Source organism: Apis dorsata, unplaced genomic scaffold (assembly GCF_000469605.1).
Source record: "Apis dorsata unplaced genomic scaffold, Apis dorsata 1.3 scaffold_65, whole genome shotgun sequence".
Classification (NCBI taxonomy): Eukaryota; Metazoa; Arthropoda; class Insecta; order Hymenoptera; family Apidae; genus Apis; species Apis dorsata.
Genome location: NW_006263364.1, coordinates 43,025 through 65,739, shown reverse-complemented (window position 1 = coordinate 65,739; position 22,715 = coordinate 43,025). Strand labels below are relative to the sequence as shown.

The following is a 22,715-nucleotide window of genomic DNA, read 5'->3' as shown; positions in this document are numbered from 1 at the left end:
TCTAAAAATAAAAATAATGTAATGTTAATATGCATTTTTATATTATTTAATATTCTTTAATATTCTTATATTATTTAATGCATATTATTTAAAAAAATATATTTGTATTTATATATTATTTATATATTATATTTGTATATATATATTATTTATATATTATTGAGTTTTTCATTTATGCAATTATTTCAGGATTTTTTCTTTACTTCGAATATAAATTTAGAAATGATAAAACAATTGCACTTCACTTTCCCGATATTTTCGATATTTTCCAATATTTTCAGAAGCTTCTTCTTTCGAAAAAGAAAAAAAAAAGGCATTATTTTGAAACGCATGCACGCACGATCCAATAACACATGATCGCACGTCATGGAAAACGGGTCGAATACATTATCTATTTCCATTTAACGTACCCTGAATCGGTAAGGAAACATCTTTATGCCAGACGAGCATGCATGTTCGAAGGACTGTCATAATGCTGTTTCAAAAATAGTTCGACCCAGAAATCCTGCATAACGCAAGACAGATGTCAATTGTCACTTCCCGTTTTGCGCGTCGATCACAATGAACCACCGAGAGAGATCCCTTCCTGAAAGGACACGTGCAAACTCCTTTTTCTCTGCTTAAGTATATGTATAAGCAATGGAGGGCAGATGTTAGGAAACCGTCTTAAAGATTTCGATAGGGAGACCCTTTTCAGGCCCTTTTTCGTCCTACTCTTTGAGACATTATAATAAAGAACCCAACGGAACATACCCGTGGGTCCATTGTGCGATTAAGCAGATGTTATCCAGTGAATGCGCAATGTATAATATGAATCGCGGACAAAGAACGCGATTTTTCTACATGAGTCTCAAGATTTTTACGTTTTCCTAGTTCTTCTATACTGGGACAGATAAGAGAAAAGTTCTATATGATGAAAATTTAGTATTGTAAATAGATGATAAAGTATGAAATAGAGATTGCAATTTTATTTTTATGAATGTAAATAAAAAAAAAACATAAAGAAAATGGCTTTTTGCATGATTTAAAGAGTGTTACTATGTTTATTGTAAGATATTTTTTTTGAAGCCATTGTTGCGAATTTTTATTTTATAGTGGGACGTTATCTAATCGAAATTTTTATATCTATAAAAAAATCTAAGATTAATATATGAAATATATTAATATATGATCTCGATATATAAGATCTGGATTTATAATCATCTGGAATTAAAATCATCAATTTAATATTATAATGAAATTCTATTAGGAATTTTTTTTTTCATATCCAGAATGTTTTTTAACTTTTAAAAAAATTTTTTAAAATTTGTAATATATAAAACATAAAAATCGATTACATTATATAAAATTTTATTTTTATTATATTTCTATTATATTATATAAAATTATTTGTTAAGTTAAATATTCAAAGATTGAGAAATATTATTTTTAAGTACTGTTTTATTGAATCGTCTCCAATAATTATTTTTTTAATACTTTCATTAACTTTATTAAAATGGAATTTAAAATAAAAATGCAAAGAATGAATAATCAATCTTCCTACAAATGATTATAAAAATTTAAATAATATTTTTAAAATTCTTCTGATCTAATTATCAAATTATAAAAAATGATTTTAAATACTTATAAAAAATTATTATTATGCTTTTATTGATATTATTTATGTTTATATTAATAAAAAACTGTAATTATTATTAATTACGTTGTATTAATTATTAATTACATTGTAATTATTGATAAATATATAATAAATGAAGTCATATAACATTAAAATTTTATATTATATGTTATATGATAATTAAAATTTTTTTTCTTTTAATTGTAAGTTCATCCAAAATATTCAAAATATATATTAAATATATATTCGTAAATTATATTATCAAATTGAACTAATAATTATGAAATAAACAAATTAAAATTAGCATTAACTAATATGGTTAGAATATCTTAATAATATTAAATATTTATTCTACTTCTTCCATCTCTTAATCATAATTGCTATCCAAAAATATATTATACATAAATCGAAATTCAATTCGATGCCGTCTCACTATCTCTTTTGCTCTTATTTTTATGACAGACATAACAATGACTTTGCTTCTATGAGTCCTACTAAAAGAACATATATGTATGTATCAGCGCGAAATACGAGTGTCAGAGTTGTAAATCCGTTTCCCGTCGATCTCGACGCCAGGGCCGAGGTCAACCAGCAGCAGGACGCAGTCGACTCGATGACTCTCTACTTTCTGTTTTTATTCATTGCTGGGATCCTTGCCAGCGGATTCTATGCCTCGAAGAAGATCACAGCTATTGCGCGATAAAATAGCCTCGTTACTAACCGCGATCTTCATGTATGGTTATTTATTTAATGATTTTACTAAAAAACTTAATTATGATATATATAATTTATATGGATATTTCAAAAATAATTTGAAAATTGTAATTAAATAAATTATTGGCGAATTAATTGGAATGTCTTACGTATTATTTGTTGATATTCATTTCTAAAATTTATTTCTATTTCACATATTATTAATTATTTATTCTACAATTCTTCTGTTGATTCATAATACTTTCAAATTTAATTTAAAAGTATATTTTTATAAATTATTTTTCAAATATTATTTTTATTTTTTATTTATTATTATAATAAATATCTTTTTTTATATTATTTTATATATAATTTATAAAATATTTTTTTATTTTTTCATTGCGTGCTCTATTTTACATACAATGTATATAAATAAATAATGCAAATAATTTTTTACATACAATGTATGTATTTTTTATTTTACGTTGTTGTCTTTGAAAACTTTTTGCATTAACTCTCATTTTTATTTTATATTGTAATCAATAATATTTTTTATGTATTTTACTATATCATAAAAGATATAGTAACATCTTATTTTTGATTCATAGTTGATTAATTTTCAATATATATATATATATATATATACACACTGAAAAAATATCAAATACTTTTTTATAAAATTTATAAAGTTAAAAACCTAACCACGTTTTAAAAACAGGAAAACGGGAATTTAAAGCAGACAAGAATAAATTGAGAACATGATGTTTCTGAACAGCCGAGTCACTTTTAAATTCCCGACGAATAGTCGCTAGCATGACGTATGTGTCAGACGCTAAGAGCATTTAACTTCCTTCACATTTCAGTTGAAGGAATTTCTCCGAATATAAACTATATAGTAAATGACGTACGAGTTTTTTGCGCGCATCTTTCGAGAAGTTTCCCGTTGGATGAAAACGGACATGCGCCCAACTGTTTCTCAGGACAAGCTCCTGGTCGTGTCGAGCGATGGGACGAGCGAGCAACCTCCACTCCGTACCCTTGAACCTAGCAGACGCTTGCAGCGTTGCCACCTTGTGCAACTATGCCATGTCGTTCCGTTCGGCTACACTCGGCTTCTCTCGGCGGTGCTTTCTTCACAAGAATTCCGCGTCCGGCGTTCATCGTCGTTGGTGGCTGGCGCGACGCCGAGTATGCTGACGTCACGCCTCAGCGTTACGCGTAGCGTTACGTAAAAAACGTGCTGCTTTAACTCTAACATGTCGTACTAGCAGCGTAATATGCATTCTATATAGAAATAAAAAATCTAACAAAAATTTGCAAATATTTCTATTAAAGATTTTTTTAATAGAAAAATTGATTTTTTTAATAGAAAAAAACAAAATGAAAAAAATAATTTTACAATACAATACAAAAATACTGTTAATCAGTTCTTATATTTACGTGATATCATGTATGTTAGTAGTTTTTTTTTCGTCACACATTAAATCTTATTATTCTAGCTTATGTTCAATTATGCTTTGTAAGATTTCCATATCGTTGATGATGTTGATTAATCTACTATATATTCTGACATCGTTTATCAATGTTACGTAAAAAAAAACCGTATATTCTGAACTTAATTAATACATCACAATATTTTCTCGTGATTTTAATCGTAATAACTTGTGAATCAATAATAAAACTATTTTCATGTATTCAACGAAATGCACAATTTTTTTTTTCTTTTTTGTTTTTTAGGGCAGTGACCTTGATAATTATTATATCTGAGACTAACTCAATCATACTTTCTCTACAAGAATTTCATGTCTGCCGATGCTAACTAACAACATTGAGAATATAAGCTGACGTCACGTATAGTGTTGCGCGTAATGTTATATAAAAAACATGGCTGACGAATCAGAAATGTATCAGTCTATTACTGTTGAGGTCATATGATGAATAAATATGGTAAAATAATGAATTTAGCATAAGTTCATTATGATGAAAAATAACTAACTTAAACTTAATTATTTTTAAAATTGTAATCCAATAAGAAATTACTATCGAAAATTGCTATCAGTATAAAATCACTATATATAACGAAATGAAATAATTTTTTTTTAGAGAAATATAAATATATATATATTGAAATATCACTTTACCGTATATCACGATTAAAAGATTTCTTTTCTTTATGTTTCTTTTACTCTCACTCGTTCTTTCTCATCGCGTCTGTCTCCCGTTCGCACGCTCGTGTGCCATTTACGAGGCAAACCGGTTTACATTTTTTGCGAACCCTGGCTTTACGAAGAATGTTGATTTTTGCGATGTATACCGCTGGGAACCTAACCTACATCATTATCCGGATGAGCTAGCTGCACTTGAAGTTTCATTTCCTTGCAGACCTTGAATATTCGTATGATTTTATTTTTCGTTTCCATTATTAACGCGATATAATGCATTCGAGAGTATTCAAGACAAATGTCCTCGGAACTCGTGACTCGACAAATAAAACCTCCTCGATATGCACGAGCTTGGCATTAGTAAAATGACAAGAGTATACGTATGCTTAAAGATCGAAAATTCAGTCACGACGAAAGAACGACTTCATGGTCGAGGACAAATTCGGCAATGTCTCGATATTTCTCATTCGTGGCACGAGTTATCACCGAAAATATTTTTACTACCGAACGCGCGCGGCATGTATCTCCGTTGATTAGCGTAAGTGGCTATTGTTCTCACTAACCTACAGCACTATACTCATTATCATTTTTCATTCGTGACGGTACTACTAAAGAACTACAACGGCCTCTCAATAACTACTTCGTGTTGTGCACGTTGACCGTTCACTTTGATGACTCCACTAAAAGCGCGCGAAAATTGAAATGACATCAACATTAAAAAAATATTTTTTTGTTAGTAAAATTATGTTTCGCTGATTTTTAACTATCTATATATTTAATCATCAGATATAATAAATTATGTACATGAATAAATTTTTAAAAAATGATTAAGTGAATCACAGTTAATTATAGAATTGCATAATAATTTCTTACTATAATTTCACTATAATTTCATTCATAGTATGTCACTATATATATTTGTCTGTATAAAAATAACGTAATTACATTAAAAGATAGAGTTTAACTTGATGCAAGTACCGAGGAGTACTAAACAGGTCTTACTGCGTGTATAACCAGAAACCGGTTAGAAGAAACTTTCGAAAATTCCAGAATGACGTAGTCTTTCTCACGTGTACATATGCATCGTGAAGATACACAATCGTATTTCTCCCATCGTTCTTCATTTACAGTTACTTACGTAAGACATACTCGAGCTTATTTCTTGATTCTTCAACGCATAGCAATCAGTTTGGTCACGTTTTATCAAAATTGGAAAATACGAATCTTATCACGAAACATTATTAGAATACTTTCGAAAAATTTCTTTTCATAAATATAAATTTTTCTCTTACTTACCTTTATTATTGTCACTTATTATAACCACTTATTATATTATATATAACTTATATGATAATTTATATTTAAACACATAACACAATAGAATACAAATATTTTGTGCTTTTTAACACTGATTCACGTGTTAAAAAAATTAGAAAAAAAAGAAATATGCAATTTATGCAATATATATTCTAAATTATCATTTCACTATATTGATTTTTTCGATTCAGAATTACATTTTAGTAATACTATATTAATAATGTACAAGCTGCATAAAGAATGTATAAAAAGTCATTACTCACGTGACTGCTGGAAAATCAACACACATTGTAGAGATCTTAGAAATGTTATTCGGACTTTGTTGTCTTTTTGTTGTTTCTCCGGAAGCAACTATAAATAATAAATATAATAATAATAATGATTAATCATAAAAATATCTATAAAAAATATTTGATAAATGTAAAAATATTTTATAGATATTTTATAATAACATAAAATAATATACCATAACTGCAACTATGTTGTTCGCTTGGAGTTCCTGTAAGTCTTTCTTCAGTTCTAGATGTTAATATTTCATTAATTCTCCAATCTTGTATTTCTTTGCGCAACATAATAATTGGATTGTCATCATTCATATCATCATAACTTTTATTATCGATGGATTCCATATAGTCTTTACATTCAATTTTTTTTACTTTCATTTCATTTTGTAGGGGAATATTTATTGCACGTTGATATCTTGTTGTAGAATTATTTATCCATTTTCCTTTTTTAGATAATACTTTATTTTTTTTAGACATTTTTGTAGATGAATATAGATGTGATTTAATCGGACAAAATTTTTTATTGGTTAAAGAATTCAATGTTTTACCGATTGAAGAAACATTTCGATTATCATGTGACACTTAGAGAATTTTATGGTAATCAAATCTTTATTTACTTTTATTCAATTTTCTGAAATAATATAATTATTATAATGTATTAATTTGTAAACTATTAATCACTATATGTATAGATAAAAATAAATAAATTAAATGAATAAATATGAAAAATTGAAACGTTGCGCCATCTATAGAAAGCAATGTTCTTTACGATAACAATTTCCTTATGATAGCACATAGTAATTTCAAATTTGATTATTGAAATAATATTACAGTAAAATAGTAATGAAAATTATATTTTATTTACTTACTTATAATTTTACCGACTAATTTGTGATGGATATAACATTGTGGTTAAAAGAGTAAAGAAACAGAATAATAATAAAGTTAATAAAACATTATAATTTACGATTAATAAAAAAGAAAAGAATTTTGTGGGTAACATTTTATACTTTTGTAAAATTTAACTAAAATTTGGAACAGAACAAATGTTATTATAATTATGATATGATATGCAAAATTGAAAATGTCAATCCTGTCAATTTCGCTTGATATACGTTCTAAATGTTGAAGTAGATTTACGTAATGTAATGTAATTTATATATTTAAGCATTTTATTGCTTTTATGAACACCTGTTTGTCATCTGTTTTTATACCGTTATTATATTAATAATAAATATGTAATAATAACATGTATTTGTATAATATGATAAATTATAAAGAAAATTAATTAAAAAAATATTTATAAAAAAAAATATTTTTTATATCAAATTTATATTTTTTATCAAATTTTATATAATTTAAATCAAGAATAATGATATATCAATATTATAAGTAAAAAAGTTTTTACTAAATTTTACTAAAAACATTTAATAAATAAGCAATTATTAATTATTAAATAATTTACTAATTTATTATATTTTATACTAAACACTATATTCAATATTTTTTTTTCTTAATTTTGATGATTGATAGAATATAAAATTATAATATATATAAGTTTAATACATATATATATTTAATATGTACATTTTTGTTTTATTTTTTTTGTACATGTTAATAAGTATATTTAAATTATAATTATTTTAATAAAGAATACATAATATAATATTTAGAAATTTTTAATTTATATCACACAAATTATTGTACAAATAATGTAAAAAAAATATAACCATCATCTTACCTCTTAAATAAAAGACCACGATACATTCAAAACAAAGATCCAGCTTACTTTGACTGAACACCATAGTCAACTGCTAACGTGAAACATCTGCTTGTTTTCTACTATAGTTTTGTCTTTTATGTCTATTGATAAATTCTTCATGATAATTTTATATGAATTTGTTATATTTCATTGATTGTTTATAAATTTGTATCATAATTACTATCCTCATATTTTTTCCATTATTTTCTTATATTGATATTTAATTTTATACAAATATTGAATATTCAATTTTAATAAATATTGAATAATTCATCATTTCTAATTCATGTAATTAATGCATGTATTAAATTTTATTAATTTTTAAAATTCTATTTTTCTAATTATATTTTTAAATATTTCTATTAATTTATATTAAAGATTTCGTAAAAACTTTTTTTATAATGTGTTCCGAAAAATTAAAATTAGCGACGAATTTTGGAACATAACTTTAAGATGATCTAAAGTTTTAAATCTGATAGTTTTAGGATCAAATATCTTTGTAGCCTATCAAAAATCTTAAAAAACAAAGGTTAAACAATTAATTTAATATTTTATATATATTACAATGTGCATGTTTATCCAACCTGCACGTGCTTTAAATATTTTATTAAAATAATCTTAATCTAACCTTAAATTAATTTATATGATATGATAATTTCTTTATCATTGAAATATATCTATCATTGAAATATATCTATAATTATTTGTGTAAATATATTTTAGCAAAAAATATATCATTACAATGGCTATGCAAGTTCCTACAAATGTGGATCCTGAACAAATTAAATCTGTATGTATCTATAGTTTTTTGATAAAAAAAGATTTTATAAAATTTATTTAAATTAATGAAGAATGTATTAATGTTCATTAATGTGCAAATAAAAAATTTTAAATTTTATTATATGAAAATAAGTTATAAATAAGTTATAATAGAAATTTAAATTATTAGAAGATTTGTAATACTTCAGGTTCGAGATTTTGTGGCATCTTATAATAAATTGATAGAAACATGTTTTCTTGATTGTATAAATGAATTTACTACACGAGATGTCAAAGCAAAGGAAGAAACTTGTGCTCTAAACTGCATGGAAAAATATTTGAAAATGAATCAAAGAATATCACAAAGGTTTGAAGAATTTCAAATGCTTGCTAATGAAAATATACTTGCAGCTCAAAAAAAATTAGATAGTAAAGAGTCTTGAATATTGTATTAATAAAAATATATAAATTAAATATTTTTAACATTTTATTTCTACATATTTTACCTTTGCTTATTAATTATTTTATGAATAATATTATTAAAATTGGAGAAAAATTAGAGAGACTAAAAATTTACAAGATATATAATATTTTAAATTAGTTAAAGTATATAATTATGTAAATTAAATTTTAATATAAATATATACTTTGAAAAATATTAGACATTAAATGATTAATAGATTGATAAATATATTAATTTTTTACTAAATAATAATTTTTTAAAGAAATGTATATATTTATATAATCTTAATCACAGATGAGAATTATTTAATTAAAAAAATTTACATTGAATGTTTGTAATTTTTTAAATACTATAAAATACTTATTTTGATAAAAAGACATATATAAAAGTACCATATGAATATACACAAATAATTTATTTCAAAAAACAAATTAACAAAAAACTGTTTGGTTTAACTTGATTTTGAATGATCAAAATCATGTAATTTTGGTTTTCCATGAATTTCAATATCCATGCTATTTGAATCCCATTTAAAATGAGAAAATTGCGGTAATGCTTGCAATGAATCTAAATTTGATATAGGATTTATAATTTGTGAACCAAATCCTGTATTAGAAATTTGATGTTCCTGATTATGCATTATTAATTCTGAGTTAGGTGAATTTGGTGGAGTTCTTCTTAATCTTTTATAACCAGAAAATCGATTGAATGATACTTGATCTACACAAATAGCTTGTGTAGTATGTCGAGTTTTATATAAAATCGGACAACCTAAATCTCCTTTTAAACTTAAACTATATAAATTTGCAAGTCTGCGAAGTTTTTCTCTCTCAGCTTGTCGCATAGGATGTAATCTAAGTTCATTTTGAGTAGGATCTTGTAAAAATCTAGAAACTTTTTCATTTGCTGATGTAATAATTGAATATCCAGGTTTATTATCAACATGTCGACGACCAGCGCGGATTTCTCTTCCACTAAGACCTTCTCGAATTCTTTGAATTCTTTTTCTATAGCTTTTTCTTGTTTCAACTGTTGTATGTTCAAAATTTCCATGTATCATCATTTGAAATGATGAATCAGTATTAACTTTATCTTCATTAGTACTTTCACCATCATCCCACCAACTTGGTTCTCCAATCCAATCTGATTGCTCATCATCTCCTAAAGTGAAAAAAATGAAATAATTATAATATTCATTATTTACATAAATAATTAATTACCTTCTCGATCTTCATCATTTGTCATAAGTCCAGTTTCTGAGTCACTAGATGAAATACTTGAACTAGATATTCTTGAACAATCAATACCATCTTCAGTTTGTATCTTGATACGATTTTTTGATTTTGTATTTCTATTTGGTTTTAATGATCTCATATCACAATCTGTTGATCGTTCTCTACAAGACCTCTTACGTTTTCCACACCTATAACAACAAATTCGATTTTTTATTATTGCATAATATTTACATAATATATATTTTATTATAATATATATTATATTATTATTTTATTATATTATTATTTTATTTTAATATACATTACCATATTGTTCCATATCTATTTTTACAATCACTTCGTAAAATTCTCTTTTTATTTGCAAGTGTTGTTGACAATGCAACAGTCTGAGAAGTTGATGGATTAGAATCAGAATCAATAGCCATTCTCTTAAATTTTCGTTTACGTCGTGGATTTACTCTAGGTACAAAATTTTCATTAACTGAATCACTTTCAATGTTGCTAGCATTGTTTGAATTAGAAAATCGTGCAAATCTTTTTGTTTGGTTGGTATCATCACTATCAGATTGATATTTGGAGGCAGTGTTATTTTTTGGAATATGGATATCACAAATGGAAGATGAACTGTCATCCGATTGTTTATTCATGTGAAGTGATGCTGAAATAAAAAGTAATTATTTGAAGATTATTTTTCAAATTCTTTGATTATTTTTCAAGTGTTAAAAATTACTTTTCAAAGATTTATAAAATTTGACTTCTTTGAGTAATGAAATATGGTTTCTATAAACACAATCTTGATAACAATCCTCTGTCTGCCTTGTAGAAGTAGACTGGAACTAATTTCATAGAAATGTGATTAGAATCCATTTTAACCTTCATTTCACAAACATTTATATAACATATTAACATATAAAATATTTAAATAATTTTACAAAAAAAATTATGTTTCTTTATATTTTTGTTATTTTATACTTACGAATATTGCCCGTGGAACGGGCTCTTCTTCTAATACCCCATCTGCGTCTCACATTTGCACTATTGTTGCTTTCTTCTAATGCCAAAGTTAAATCATGCACAAGTGCCTCCATTTTTACTCTTAAATCCGCTGGTACAGCTTTCAAAACACGCTCCATTTGAAGGATGTGTTTGTTTCTAAATTATAATAAACATTGATAATGAACATGATTTTATATAATATCATGGTATTAAATAAGTAAAATTAAAAACATATTATATAATAAATTTTATTGTTAAAATATTGTTCTTTTAAATTATTATAATAATATTAAAAATATTATATGAAATCATATAATTTAATGGATATATTTTATTATAAATATGTAACTATATTTAAATAATAATCTATATTTAATATTTATTGATTTTTATATATGTACTTTAAATATTTTTAATAATTACGTAATAAAAATAAAAATATAGAAAATTTAATTGAAGTATTATATATTTAATAATATTTATAATTTTATAAATTTATTTTATTTTTATTATCTTATCTTATATCTTAATCTTATTTATTTTAATTGATAATAAATTTTAATACATTAATATAATGATAAATAAATAAAGTATATAATAAAATTTAAAATATTTATCTTTTTATTTAGAAAATTTGATTATTAAAAATGAATAAATAGATTTAAAAAAATTAGAATGCATCATATTTTAATCGCTTATAAAATAGAAAAATATAATTTAATATTTACCTTGTATATAAAATTGCGGAAGATATAAATTTTCCTTAAATTGATATCATTATTAAGTAAGTTTTTTATTTGTTGACAATTAAAAAAAAAATAAGATGAATGGTAGAAAACTGTCAATTCCAAAAATGTTTTCACTGTGCGCTATAAATCTTTCTATTTTGCCATAGTATGGAATCGTATTTGTATGTGTCTGTATATTTTCGTAAGAAATAAATGTAATTTGGTCATAGTTCAAATAAGTTACATAGATATGTTTTAAAATTAAGTAAATATTAAAAAGTTATATTTTTATAAATACATATAAGTGAAATATACGTATATATAATGCAAAAATTGAATGGATTATTTATTAATATTAAATTAAATATAAAGTATAAAATATTAAATAATTCATAAATTACTTTTATTTATATAAAATATTAAATTTAATATAAATATTAAAATATTTCATTATTTGAACAAATTTTATATCATAATTTTCAAAAATAAAATAATGTTATTTATCAATAAATCAAAATTGTGCATTAATATTTACGTTGAAAATTATGAACATTGGAAATGCGTCTTTAGCATATTTTTTTCGGCCATTTCCGGTTGTGTGTTTTACGGACGCTTCGTGTCTGTCCGAGGACTTTGTGGTTTTTCAGTTGTAGAGTTCAAACTACATTTATGAAAATTAAGTAATTTTTGTTATAATACAGTTTTTTTGATCGTTTCAGAATATGAGTGCGATGTGATAGTGTAATGAGGAACTGCTTGAATTCATATCAAAAGAAATCTTGGCAGTTGTGTAAATAGCGCGTAGTGGTATCTGCGCGTATGTTATGCGCATTCGCAGACAGATGAGCGCGGGATTGCGGTACCCAGACGCGAGGGGACTGTAGTATGATTGCTTATGTATAGAAACGTTTCATGGAGTCTTTTATGAAGTGACAAATAACACGAAATCAACGTTCCTTACGCATTGGTCATTGAAATACGTAAGATCGGTATTCGGTCCTGAAAGGACCATACAATGGATGGTACCAATGTGAATGGCGGGAATGCCGATCGGGCGCACGAGAATCCTAACCTAGAAACAGATAATATGCCGGATCTACGAGAGATAATTAAAGTAGAAACAGCCACTATAATGGATGGGCAAGAGGTGAACGGCGATATTAAAAGTTCGCTAAAAAAGGGTACGGAATTTAATGCTAGAAAAAAGCTTTATAATTCGAGTAGTATAATTGAAAGTGATACAATATTAAATACAAAAGGACGCAAACGGAAACTATCAGAGCCAGATGATAGCTCAGAGGATTCTATGGGATTCAATGGGTTTGATCTACAAGAGAACAATGAAATGGAACCAGCAAGTCATGTCTTAAAAAAATTAATTGGTATTAAAGATTATTATTATATTCTATTAAAAATGTAAACTACATGTTTATCATTAAATGTCATATTATGTAACTAAAAGATTATGTTATGTTTACATAAATTATTTTTGTGCATTTCTATTTTTAAGTAATAATTTAAATATAATATTTAAAAATAAGTAGTAATAAGTGAATTTTAATGAGCTCATTTTAAATTTTAATTATATATTTTTAATATTAAATAATTATTTATAAGATTAAAAATTTTATAATATTTGTATAATATGACATATTTTCGACATAATTTTATTATAATGATGTATGATGATACAAATATATATTATATTAAATAATATATTAATTTATAAAAATATTTAGGAAATATTAAACATTTATATAATTTATTATAGCTGAAGCTGAAGTAGCTGAAACTCAATTAGTAAAACGCTTGTATGAATATAGCATGAGGAAAAGTTTTAATATCAAGAAAGATGATGATGATTCAGATGATAATAGAATGCATGACACAGAACATATATTAGATATAAATAAAATAAAGAAAGAAAAAGAATCTGATAAATCTGAAACGGATTCAATTGGAATACCAAATACAATAGAGTCTGAATTAGAAGTACAAAAAACAGATGAAGCTTCACTTAAATCAACAAATTCATCAATTATAAGTAGTCCAGCAACTTCAATAAAATCTAAAGGTACTCGTTTAATGCGTGGAACTAGTCCAGGAAGTACTGGAAAACAAAAAATAGCTGTTGATATGTCAAATCCAGCATTCAAAGAACCTTTTAAGTATGGTTGGAAACGAGAATTGGTATTTAGAGCAAGTACTGATTCTAGTCTTAAAAGAATGGCTGATATTTATTATTATACACCAAAGGGTAAAAAAGTTAGAAGTTTCAGAGAAGTTGCAGAATTTCGTAAGTTGAGTTTGTTTATTAATAGAAATATAATTTAAATAATGTAATAATATAATTTATTTTTTTTTCCAGTTAATACAAAAGAATTAACTATTGATAATTTTACTTTCTTCAAAGAACCAATTGGTCTTGATGATCCTGAAAAAGAAATCATTAGAGATGCAAAAAGAATAAGAGTATGCAGCTTGATTTTTTAATGCTTATTATGTTTATTAAAATTTTGTAGAATATTAATTGTAATTTGGATATAGGGATCTGGAGTAACTCCACCAAGAAGAGGTGTAGGATATAAGAAAGGTACACCTGGAAGGAGAGCTATTATAGAAGAACCTGCTCCAGTGCCTACAAAAACTCCTGCTAAATCACCAAAATCTATATCAGTAGGATTTAAAGTGAAAGTGCCTGCAAAGAAAACTCCACATATAAGTATGCATTAATGTTAACATAAAGTTTTATTTGCTAAATAGTAATATTAATTTATTGCAAATTAATGAAATTGATTTATTCATCAAGTAAAAAATGCTTTTTCTATTATTTTAATTTAAAATATTTTTATATCTAATATTTTGCCTTAAATTTTAAAATTTATATAATAAGTTCTGATGATATAACAAGATCATAAATTATTCTATCCAGCAGCATTGTTTGATGTCGAAATAATACTATTGATGCTGCTGGCAATTGAAGATGTATGCAGTTTGCAGTTAGAAAGAGTAAATCCCATTCAATAAAAAGAATAATTGTCAATTAATTTTTAATTTAAAATTAATTTATTAGTTCTGTTTAATTTTTCGAATATTTTAAGAAATTTTTCATAGTCTATTTTATATGATACTGAATAATACCAAAATTCTTTATTTCCATCAAATATCAGTTTCTATTTTGACAATATATAATAATATTTTTCTTTAATTTTGTTATTATTTTAATTTAATAATTTATATCAATAAGGAAACTTCAATAAAAATAAAATATAAATTTAAAAAAATTAAAAAATACTAATTTTTTAGAAATTATTTTTATGAAAGTTTTTGTTTAAATATGCATAGCAGATATAAAATCACCTTCTCAAGAAAGAGAGATACTTCCACCTCAACGAACTACAAGTACAAGAAGAAGTCAGCTCCCTTCAGTAGAAAAACCACCACCTCCCAAACCTAAAAGATTATTAACGTAAGTACCTAATTTTTTAATTATTCCTATTATAGCATTTAATTTGATTAATTTGCAATATTCAAGGGTATCCTTAATTGCTTAATTACTCTAATTATTATAACAATAATATTTAATGTGCTTTAAAAAGGTCCAATGAAATGTTTATAGCATGTGCATTATTATACTTTCTTAAAAAAAAAATTTTTAGAATCTTTACATATTAAATATATAATGTACGATGTACAAAAATATATAAAAAAATTAATTATAATTAATGAAATAATTAATTAAATAATTTTATTAATTAAATAATTAAAATTTTTTACAAATTGTTCTATTATAATTACATACTAATTATTATTTCATAATTAATATATTTGTTTGCTTTAAATTTCATATTCTCTAAATATTCTTGTGAATATAATTTAAATTATAATACAAGTTTCTTTATATTTATAAAAATATATATATTTATAAATATGATAAAAAAATAAAACTTTACATTTTGCATTATAAGCTAAAAAGTACATTAGAGCACATTTTATTTTCATAATATTAAAATGCATGTTGCATACCAAATATGTAATTACAGAGTTCGAAATTTTATTTTGAAATAGTTTAAACTTTTCCTTCTGTATTTTACATAATTGTATCCTCCTTTGTCCTTCTGATCCTTAAATCCTTTATTTAAATTTTATGTTTTATTCCTTAATCCCTTTCCCCAATCAACGCACATCTTACAGGCCCAAAGTTCAAGAACCATGCAGTATAAGATGCTCAACAAGTATGGGGTTGATACCAAGCTTACAATGTCGTGTGTGTCTCTGTTTATATCATCCTGAATGTGTTGGTGGTATGGAATTTGCAGGAAGTGATGATTATGTTTGTAAGGTAGGTTTTCTTACAATAAAAGATATTTTTTTTCTTAAACGTGTTTTAATTATGTTTTCATTATAATAAATTAGTGTTTATAATAATATTCTTTTATAGTGTTGTATATAAAACACTATAATTTAATTAATTAAATAATTAAATAATTTTAAAATCTTTTATTTAAATATTGTTTTTTGTTATATTAAATTTTTAAATTTAATTTTTTAAATTATAATAATATATTTTAAATGTTTTAAGTAAAACTTATATATATATATATTAATTATATTAATTATATATATATTATATATATATATTAAATAAATAATGTTAATTTTGTTGTAGAATTGTCAGCAGGATACTAACAAATCTCACCAATCTCAAACAAATCCATCTTTGACACCTCCACCATTGATACCAATTAGTATGTTAGGCGCACAAAGTGCAAAATCAAAACATCAAGTAAATTTAAGTCCTCCAAAACTTCAACGAATTCCAAAATCTGATAATACAGATTCACAATCGCGAAATACTACTAAAGTAATTAAAACATCCTCTGGAACACCACATTCTTCTTTAAATTTAGATAATAAAGAAAGCAGTTGGTTTGCTCAAACAGAAAATGAATTTTTACAAAGTCATGATGGAATTTTACCAAGACCAGCTCAAAATATCGCTTTAATGGGAGGCAAGAGATATATTGTTGTACCAAAAAATAATGCTATGGCTGTTCAGCCGGCTATAACAGTAAAACCTGATAAAATAGGTGATAAACCACCTGTACTTCATGATGGTACACTTACAGATATATCAAATGCTGTTGACAATTCTATGTCTGCATCACGTACTTCTTTAGCAACAAAATTTCTAGGAAAAGATACTTTTGATAAATCAATTGATAAAGATAAGACAAAAGATATGTTGCACGCAGAAGTTCCACCTTGTTCTATAATGGGAGAAATTGAAGAAACATGCAATAATAATGATAGAACTGATATATTGATTGCAAGTAAATCACAAAATAATTTGAACAATATGACAGATCTTGCATTAGAATCTAAAAAATTGGAAAATTATAAAGTACCTGAAAGAGAGAGTATGATAAATAATTCAAATGCAATTAATACAAACAATGAGCTACTTACAGTAGATACACGGCATTCTTTGACAAATAATTTGGGTACTATTAAAATAAGTAGCAAGTAAGTGTTTGTTTCTCAAACACACATGCATATACATATTTCTTTTTTTTTTTTTTTTTCCTTTTTTTAAAATATTTTCTCCAAATAAGTTAAGGCAACTCTCTTTTGAGGTTTTGGCAGTTGCTTTGTACATATTGTATTTACAAGATATACGTTTTTTGCATAATTAATTTTGTATGATATATGTATACATAAAATATAAAATATTTAATTTTACTTATAAATTTCGTAAAACTGTTTCTATAAAATAATTTTATAAAATGTTAATTAAGATAATATATATAGCTACATATTTTTTTTTATCATACAAAATTTAAATAAATAGTATTGTAAATGCAATATATACTGATGTTTATTATATTTGGAAATATAAAAATTCGGGGTGAAAAATGAATTTGATTTTATCTTGTGATCGAAGCACACTGCCTTAGCTTCTTAGAAATGCGGCCAAATTCTTGAGACGTGTGAAAAATCAACAAAACAATCACGTTGGTTCTTGCAGGTATTGTGTAATTGTAGTATCAAAGTAAAATTTTTTTTTTAATTAAAAATTTTTTCCAAAATATATATAGAAAATTGGGTATCATATTATTTACATTCATACTACAATTGCAAATACAGCTACTGATAAGTGCTTCAGTGGAAAAAATCTAATTCATTTTTACTTTTTATATTTACAGATATAAAGACATGTGCGAGCTGAAACACAAAAAACTCTTAGTGCGTTTTCCCAAAAATATCCGAAATTCCTTGTTCCTCATTATTTCCATTTCCTATTTATGTTTGTTTTTTTGTTATTATACCTTCATTCTATTATGAAATAATAATTTCGATCTTTGAAATTTTTTTCAGAGGCTTTTACTTATATTTTTTATTTGATATAACATGAAATTGTTGGCATCATTATAAATTTCATTGGTCCTTCAAAAGCCTCTTTAAAAATTATAATATTCTTTCATCAATATCAAATAAAAATTTCAGTATTAAAAATTATTCACTTTTTTTAATTATAACCAACATCATACATAAAAAAAAATGATACCCTTATTATGCAGGCTATAAATATTTTTAAAAGAAATCATCTAAAAATTTTAATTTTAACACTTTCAGAAGGAAACAAAATCGACAAGATATAGAACCTCAGCAACATTTTATGGATTCAGTTTGTGCTGGTTATCATGCATTGTTGCGTATTTTTCAATACCTTAAGGTTCAAGAATTACTTCGAGCTGCAAGAGTATGTAAAATGTGGCGAGATTTAGCTGCACATCCTTCTTTGTGGAAGACTGTACGAATGAAAAATAGTCAAGTAACAGACTGGGATGGTTTAGCAGACACATTGCAGAGGCGTGGTACTCAACATTTAGATCTCCGAAAAATGCTTGTAGCAGGCGAATCTGATAGCATTTGGAAAAAGTTTTTAATAGTAATACCACGCGTAACTAGCCTTGTCAAATTAGAATTATGTAAATGTCCTGTGATGGTTGTTGAAGAAGTTATTAGTAGTTGCCCTCAATTAGAAGTTTTGAGTGCAATGTCAATAAAATGTGACTCCTTAAATTTAGAATCAGTTGGAAATCTTAAACGTTGTCAAGAATTAAGGCTTAAAGCAATTAGTGGGATGTCTCTACAAGAAGATCTTACACCATTACAAGAATTAACACAACTAACACAATTAGTAAATATAATTTTTATTTAAATTCATTTTTAATTTTAATCCCCGAATGGTTTTTTTAATATTTAAATTTGTTTTTTAGAGTTTAACATCAGTTAAAGAACTTGGGAAAAAAAGAATTGATATATTACAAGCTTTAGTGAATTTGGAAACATTAGAATTGGGTGAATGTTCAGATTTTCCAGATAAATTTGGTACCACAGTTTTAATAAAGTTACAAAAATTAGAACGCCTTAGACTTGAAAAAGGTCAAGGCTCATGTTGTACATTTGATATTTTGGATGGTGTATCTAAATTGCAAAACTTGAGTCAAATGGAATTAGTTAATTTTGATGTTAAGAATGGTTTTGATAAATGTCTTGCAAACTGTAAAAATATTAAAAGGTTATTAATTATACCAACATACATATCTCAATCAGCAACATCTAATAATATGGTGCTTGGAGGTGTTACTGAATTATCAAATAATTTGACGCATTTCGTATGGGGCGTCACGCTTGAATTATTAAGAGTTACTGAATTATTTGTTGATCAATGTAATCTAATGAGTAAACAAGTTACTGGTGACTCAATACCAGTTTTAAAACCGGTACCTTGTCTAAAATTAATTGAAGATATTGAAGATGAAAATGACAATCAAAAAGGTATTTTAGAAATTAACATACTTTTATATATATTATATAAAAAAAAAATTTAAATATATTTTATATTAATTACAATTAATTTTATACCCTTTTTATCATTTTTAAGGTGATGACAAACAACAACCAAATTTAACAAATCCTCAAGTGGATATATTACCATTACCCCAACTTCAAAAACTTTTATTGACTGCATTGCCTAAAACAAGGGTTAAAATCTTGAAGATTCCTTTCCATGCTACATGGCGGCAAAGCATTTCAGATACTGCTACACAATAGAAGAAAATGAATTAAAAGTGTATGAAATATATATACTAAAAAAAGGAAAGAAAAATACCTGATATGAGAGAATTAGAAGTTTTGTAAATTTGACTCCATAGTATCTGCACAATTTACTCCAATATTTGCGAATTGGATGAAAAGTAATTTAATATTTATGTACTATGTGTTTCGTAGTCTTTAACATGTTGACTGCCACGGTAATCATCCACATGTTCTCACAATGAGACCATGGTGGTCATCAATGACTGGCATTATATTTTCTAAAACAATTAAAATAAGATAAATGTTATTGAAAAAAAATATTTGGTAATGTAAATAATTAAGTAACATTACAATATAAAAAATGTGTTATTCAATAATTAATAATTTTTATTATGTTATGATACAGTGTATTTAAAAAATTTAAATCAAAAATAAGTAATTGAAATCAATAATCGCAGTCTTTATTATAAATAAAATTTTCACATTAAATATATTCGCCGATTCTCTTCTTAAATTTTATGGCCTTATTTTTGTTGAATAATTATACTTAATGAAGATAAATCGTATATATTTGTCATGTATTAGATACATTGCAAATGTCATTCTAAATTCAGTTAATTTGATTTATTTATATATCGATAATGATGAAATATCGAAAATAGTAAAAAACATGGACTTATATGGTAGTCACAGATGATCAGTAAGAAAATAAACGCACTATTAAAAAGAATTTGGTTTTATTTAATCATATAATAATGAAATTTCTATTATAGTTTTTAAAGTGAAACAAAACTTACATGGCAGTTAACATGTTAACAATTCCCCTTGAATAGTGTATTGATACACTCTACAGTAACCATAAATGCTATTTTCCTTGAATCTTTTAGTGATAAAACCAGGGGACCATAAAGCAAAATTTCATGAGCGGCTGGTGTCCTTGTGCAGATTATTTAAAAATCATGAAAGTCATTTTTAGACTATTCCAGTACTTTGAATGCATGGTCCGTAAATTATTTGGTATACTGTAATGTGTATCTATGTGAACAGAATTGTCTGAATTATAGAAAGAGAGTAACTGTTTAAAATAATAATATAAAATTAAGATTTATGAAAATATCGCACACATTTATTAAGGGGATGAAGTATATAATTTTCGGTTTTTACAAAGTGTAGAATTTATGATATACACAATGCATCGAGTCAAAACAAATTATAGTTTTAATTTCGTGATATATATGGATTTCGATAACTTTCTATTGAAGTAGCAGTTTAAGAAGAAATCATGTGGTCTATAAGGCTCTATTTAGAGGTTAGGCTGTATAAATAATGGTATATATTATTGTAATTGTACGTGTATCTTTAATATTTAAGGTACGAGTTTTCCGCTGCAAAGAAATATCAAGAAGTTTATAGCTAATGTTGTAGAATGTATAATATATCTATGATTCTGCATAATGCATAATCAAATATAATATTAAAGGTATAGTGTGTTATCTGTACTCAGTACAAATTATACAATTATGATAACTTTCTTAATCAGATATTTAAATTTTCTATCAATTGTTATCGATGTATTTCTTTCTCTCTTTTTTCTTTTTTTATTTCTTTGATGCTATTGTCATAAATGTGGTACAACATAATTAAATTTTATATTCAAGTTATAAAAATAATCATGTATGAAAAATTTTTATCATAAAAAAAGTTCATACGTAATTTTAAAATAATATAAAAATTCGTTTGCAAATAGTGGTTAGTAGATAAAATATTTCAATTTATATTAACTGTTACCAATTTATTGTTTTTGAAATAAGTTGTACCTTTTATTTACGTTTTTTGATTACTTTTTGTAAAAAAAAATGTTACAATTAGTTATCTTACTTTGCAGCGGAAAAATCTTATTGTTTTATTATATTATTTTTAGTTGTACACAAACTGAATAATTTATAAACATTAAGGGGGTTCTAAAAATGTACTCTTAGTAAACGACTTAAATATATAAAAGAAAATATTTTTTACGTTAAATATAAAATGTGAATATTATGAAACTAAATTTAAGGATAAATACATGGCTATTAGCCTGATACGAGTATTACAAATAATTTTATATCAAATTAATAAATGTTAAACTATTAACAAATGATATTTATCTTTTTCCAAATTATGATCTTCCAAATTATTTTTTCACTTATCATTTTAAGTTTTATATTTTTTAAATTTAATTCTTCTCTTTTTATTATTTTAATTTTTCTTTAATTTATAAAATTTAACATTTTTGTTATTTTATACATACCTATAATATGTACATGCTTTCTGTTATAGGTAATATATCTAAATCTATAAATATATAAACAGAGGAGTGAAGTAGAAGCTAAATCTTTATTTTATGTTTGTAAATAATTATTTTAACTATGTTTTTAGATCCTCCTTAATGACAATTTTATAAGTACAATATAAAGGCAATATAAATTTATTCTTAAAGATTTAATAAGTCATCTGTTTATTTGCATACTTTGTACAATACAAATCTTATATAAAAGAAAATTGTGTTATTTATGTTTTGTATACTACTTCACTCCATTTATTTGGTAAATA

General features: G+C 24.8%; 4 protein-coding genes across 8 annotated transcripts in view; 2 read left to right on the top strand and 2 right to left on the bottom strand.

Moving 5' to 3' along the window:
- Positions 1-7,879, bottom strand: part of LOC102671106 (MATH and LRR domain-containing protein PFE0570w-like) — a 66,207-nt gene extending 58,328 nt beyond the window's left edge. The window contains exons 1-3 of the mRNA XM_006609917.2: positions 7,816-7,879; positions 6,257-6,655; positions 6,054-6,141 (exon numbers count right to left, since the gene is read on the bottom strand). Coding sequence (XP_006609980.2) covers positions 6,054-6,141; positions 6,257-6,655; positions 7,816-7,879 — 551 coding nt within the window. The remainder of the gene's footprint in view (positions 1-6,053; positions 6,142-6,256; positions 6,656-7,815) is intronic.
- A 358-nt stretch (positions 7,880-8,237) lies between these two features.
- LOC102677091 (mitochondrial import inner membrane translocase subunit Tim9) lies at positions 8,238-9,070 on the top strand. 2 transcript variants are annotated; one of them, XM_006609900.2, is made up of 3 exons: positions 8,238-8,365; positions 8,560-8,626; positions 8,805-9,070. In XM_006609900.2, exons 2-3 carry the CDS (start codon positions 8,579-8,581, stop codon positions 9,036-9,038), a joined length of 282 nt encoding a protein of 93 aa, XP_006609963.1. In that variant the 5' UTR covers positions 8,238-8,365; positions 8,560-8,578; the 3' UTR covers positions 9,039-9,070. The 2 variants fall into 2 exon arrangements, with proteins under 2 accessions (XP_006609963.1, XP_006609961.1); XM_006609898.2 differs by having other exon boundaries at positions 8,294-8,626; positions 8,805-9,064.
- A 377-nt stretch (positions 9,071-9,447) lies between these two features.
- Positions 9,448-12,226, bottom strand: LOC102677418 (G patch domain-containing protein 2-like). Of its 2 annotated transcripts, none has more exons than XM_006609901.2 (5): positions 12,018-12,226; positions 11,270-11,445; positions 10,600-10,951; positions 10,279-10,481; positions 9,448-10,219 (listed from the first exon to the last, which is right to left on the bottom strand). In XM_006609901.2, exons 2-5 carry the CDS (start codon positions 11,424-11,426, stop codon positions 9,510-9,512), a joined length of 1,422 nt encoding a protein of 473 aa, XP_006609964.1. In that variant the 5' UTR covers positions 11,427-11,445; positions 12,018-12,226; the 3' UTR covers positions 9,448-9,509. The 2 variants fall into 2 exon arrangements, with proteins under 2 accessions (XP_006609964.1, XP_006609965.1); XM_006609902.1 differs by lacking the exon at positions 12,018-12,226 and adding an exon at positions 11,024-11,129.
- Positions 12,227-12,596: 370 nt separating this feature from the next.
- Positions 12,597-21,203, top strand: LOC102677650. Of its 3 annotated transcripts, XM_006609905.2 has the most exons (11): positions 12,597-13,198; positions 13,277-13,399; positions 13,789-14,313; positions 14,386-14,489; positions 14,565-14,739; positions 15,363-15,486; positions 16,212-16,359; positions 16,687-17,543; positions 18,654-19,221; positions 19,301-19,862; positions 19,969-21,203. In XM_006609905.2, the coding sequence occupies exons 1-11, from the start codon at positions 13,033-13,035 to the stop codon at positions 20,136-20,138; spliced, it is 3,522 nt and encodes a 1,173-aa protein (XP_006609968.1). In that variant the 5' UTR covers positions 12,597-13,032; the 3' UTR covers positions 20,139-21,203. The 3 variants fall into 3 exon arrangements, with proteins under 3 accessions (XP_006609968.1, XP_006609967.1, XP_006609966.1); XM_006609904.2 differs by having other exon boundaries at positions 12,597-13,399; positions 15,366-15,486; XM_006609903.2 differs by having other exon boundaries at positions 12,597-13,399.
- The last annotated feature ends 1,512 nt before the right edge of the window (positions 21,204-22,715 follow it).

Bases quoted from the DNA above. Each gene is read 5' to 3' on its own strand.
- LOC102677650 (XM_006609903.2), top strand. From the start codon at position 13,033: ATGGATGGTACCAATGTGAATGGCGGGAATGCCGATCGGGCGCACGAG. The intron at 13,400-13,788 runs GTATTAAAGATT...AATTTATTATAG, and splicing joins TGTCTTAAAAAAATTAATTG to CTGAAGCTGAAGTAGCTGAA. The intron at 14,740-15,362 runs GTATGCATTAAT...AAATATGCATAG, and splicing joins AAAGAAAACTCCACATATAA to CAGATATAAAATCACCTTCT.
- LOC102677091 (XM_006609900.2), top strand. From the start codon at position 8,579: ATGGCTATGCAAGTTCCTACAAATGTGGATCCTGAACAAATTAAATCT. The intron at 8,627-8,804 runs GTATGTATCTAT...GTAATACTTCAG, and splicing joins ATCCTGAACAAATTAAATCT to GTTCGAGATTTTGTGGCATC.
- LOC102677418 (XM_006609901.2), bottom strand. From the start codon at position 11,426: ATGGAGCGTGTTTTGAAAGCTGTACCAGCGGATTTAAGAGTAAAAATG. The intron at 10,952-11,269 runs GTAAGTATAAAA...TTTTTATTTCAG, and splicing joins CCGTTCCACGGGCAATATTC to CATCACTTCACATGAATAAA. The intron at 10,482-10,599 runs GTAATGTATATT...TTGTTGTTATAG, and splicing joins AATAGATATGGAACAATATG to GTGTGGAAAACGTAAGAGGT.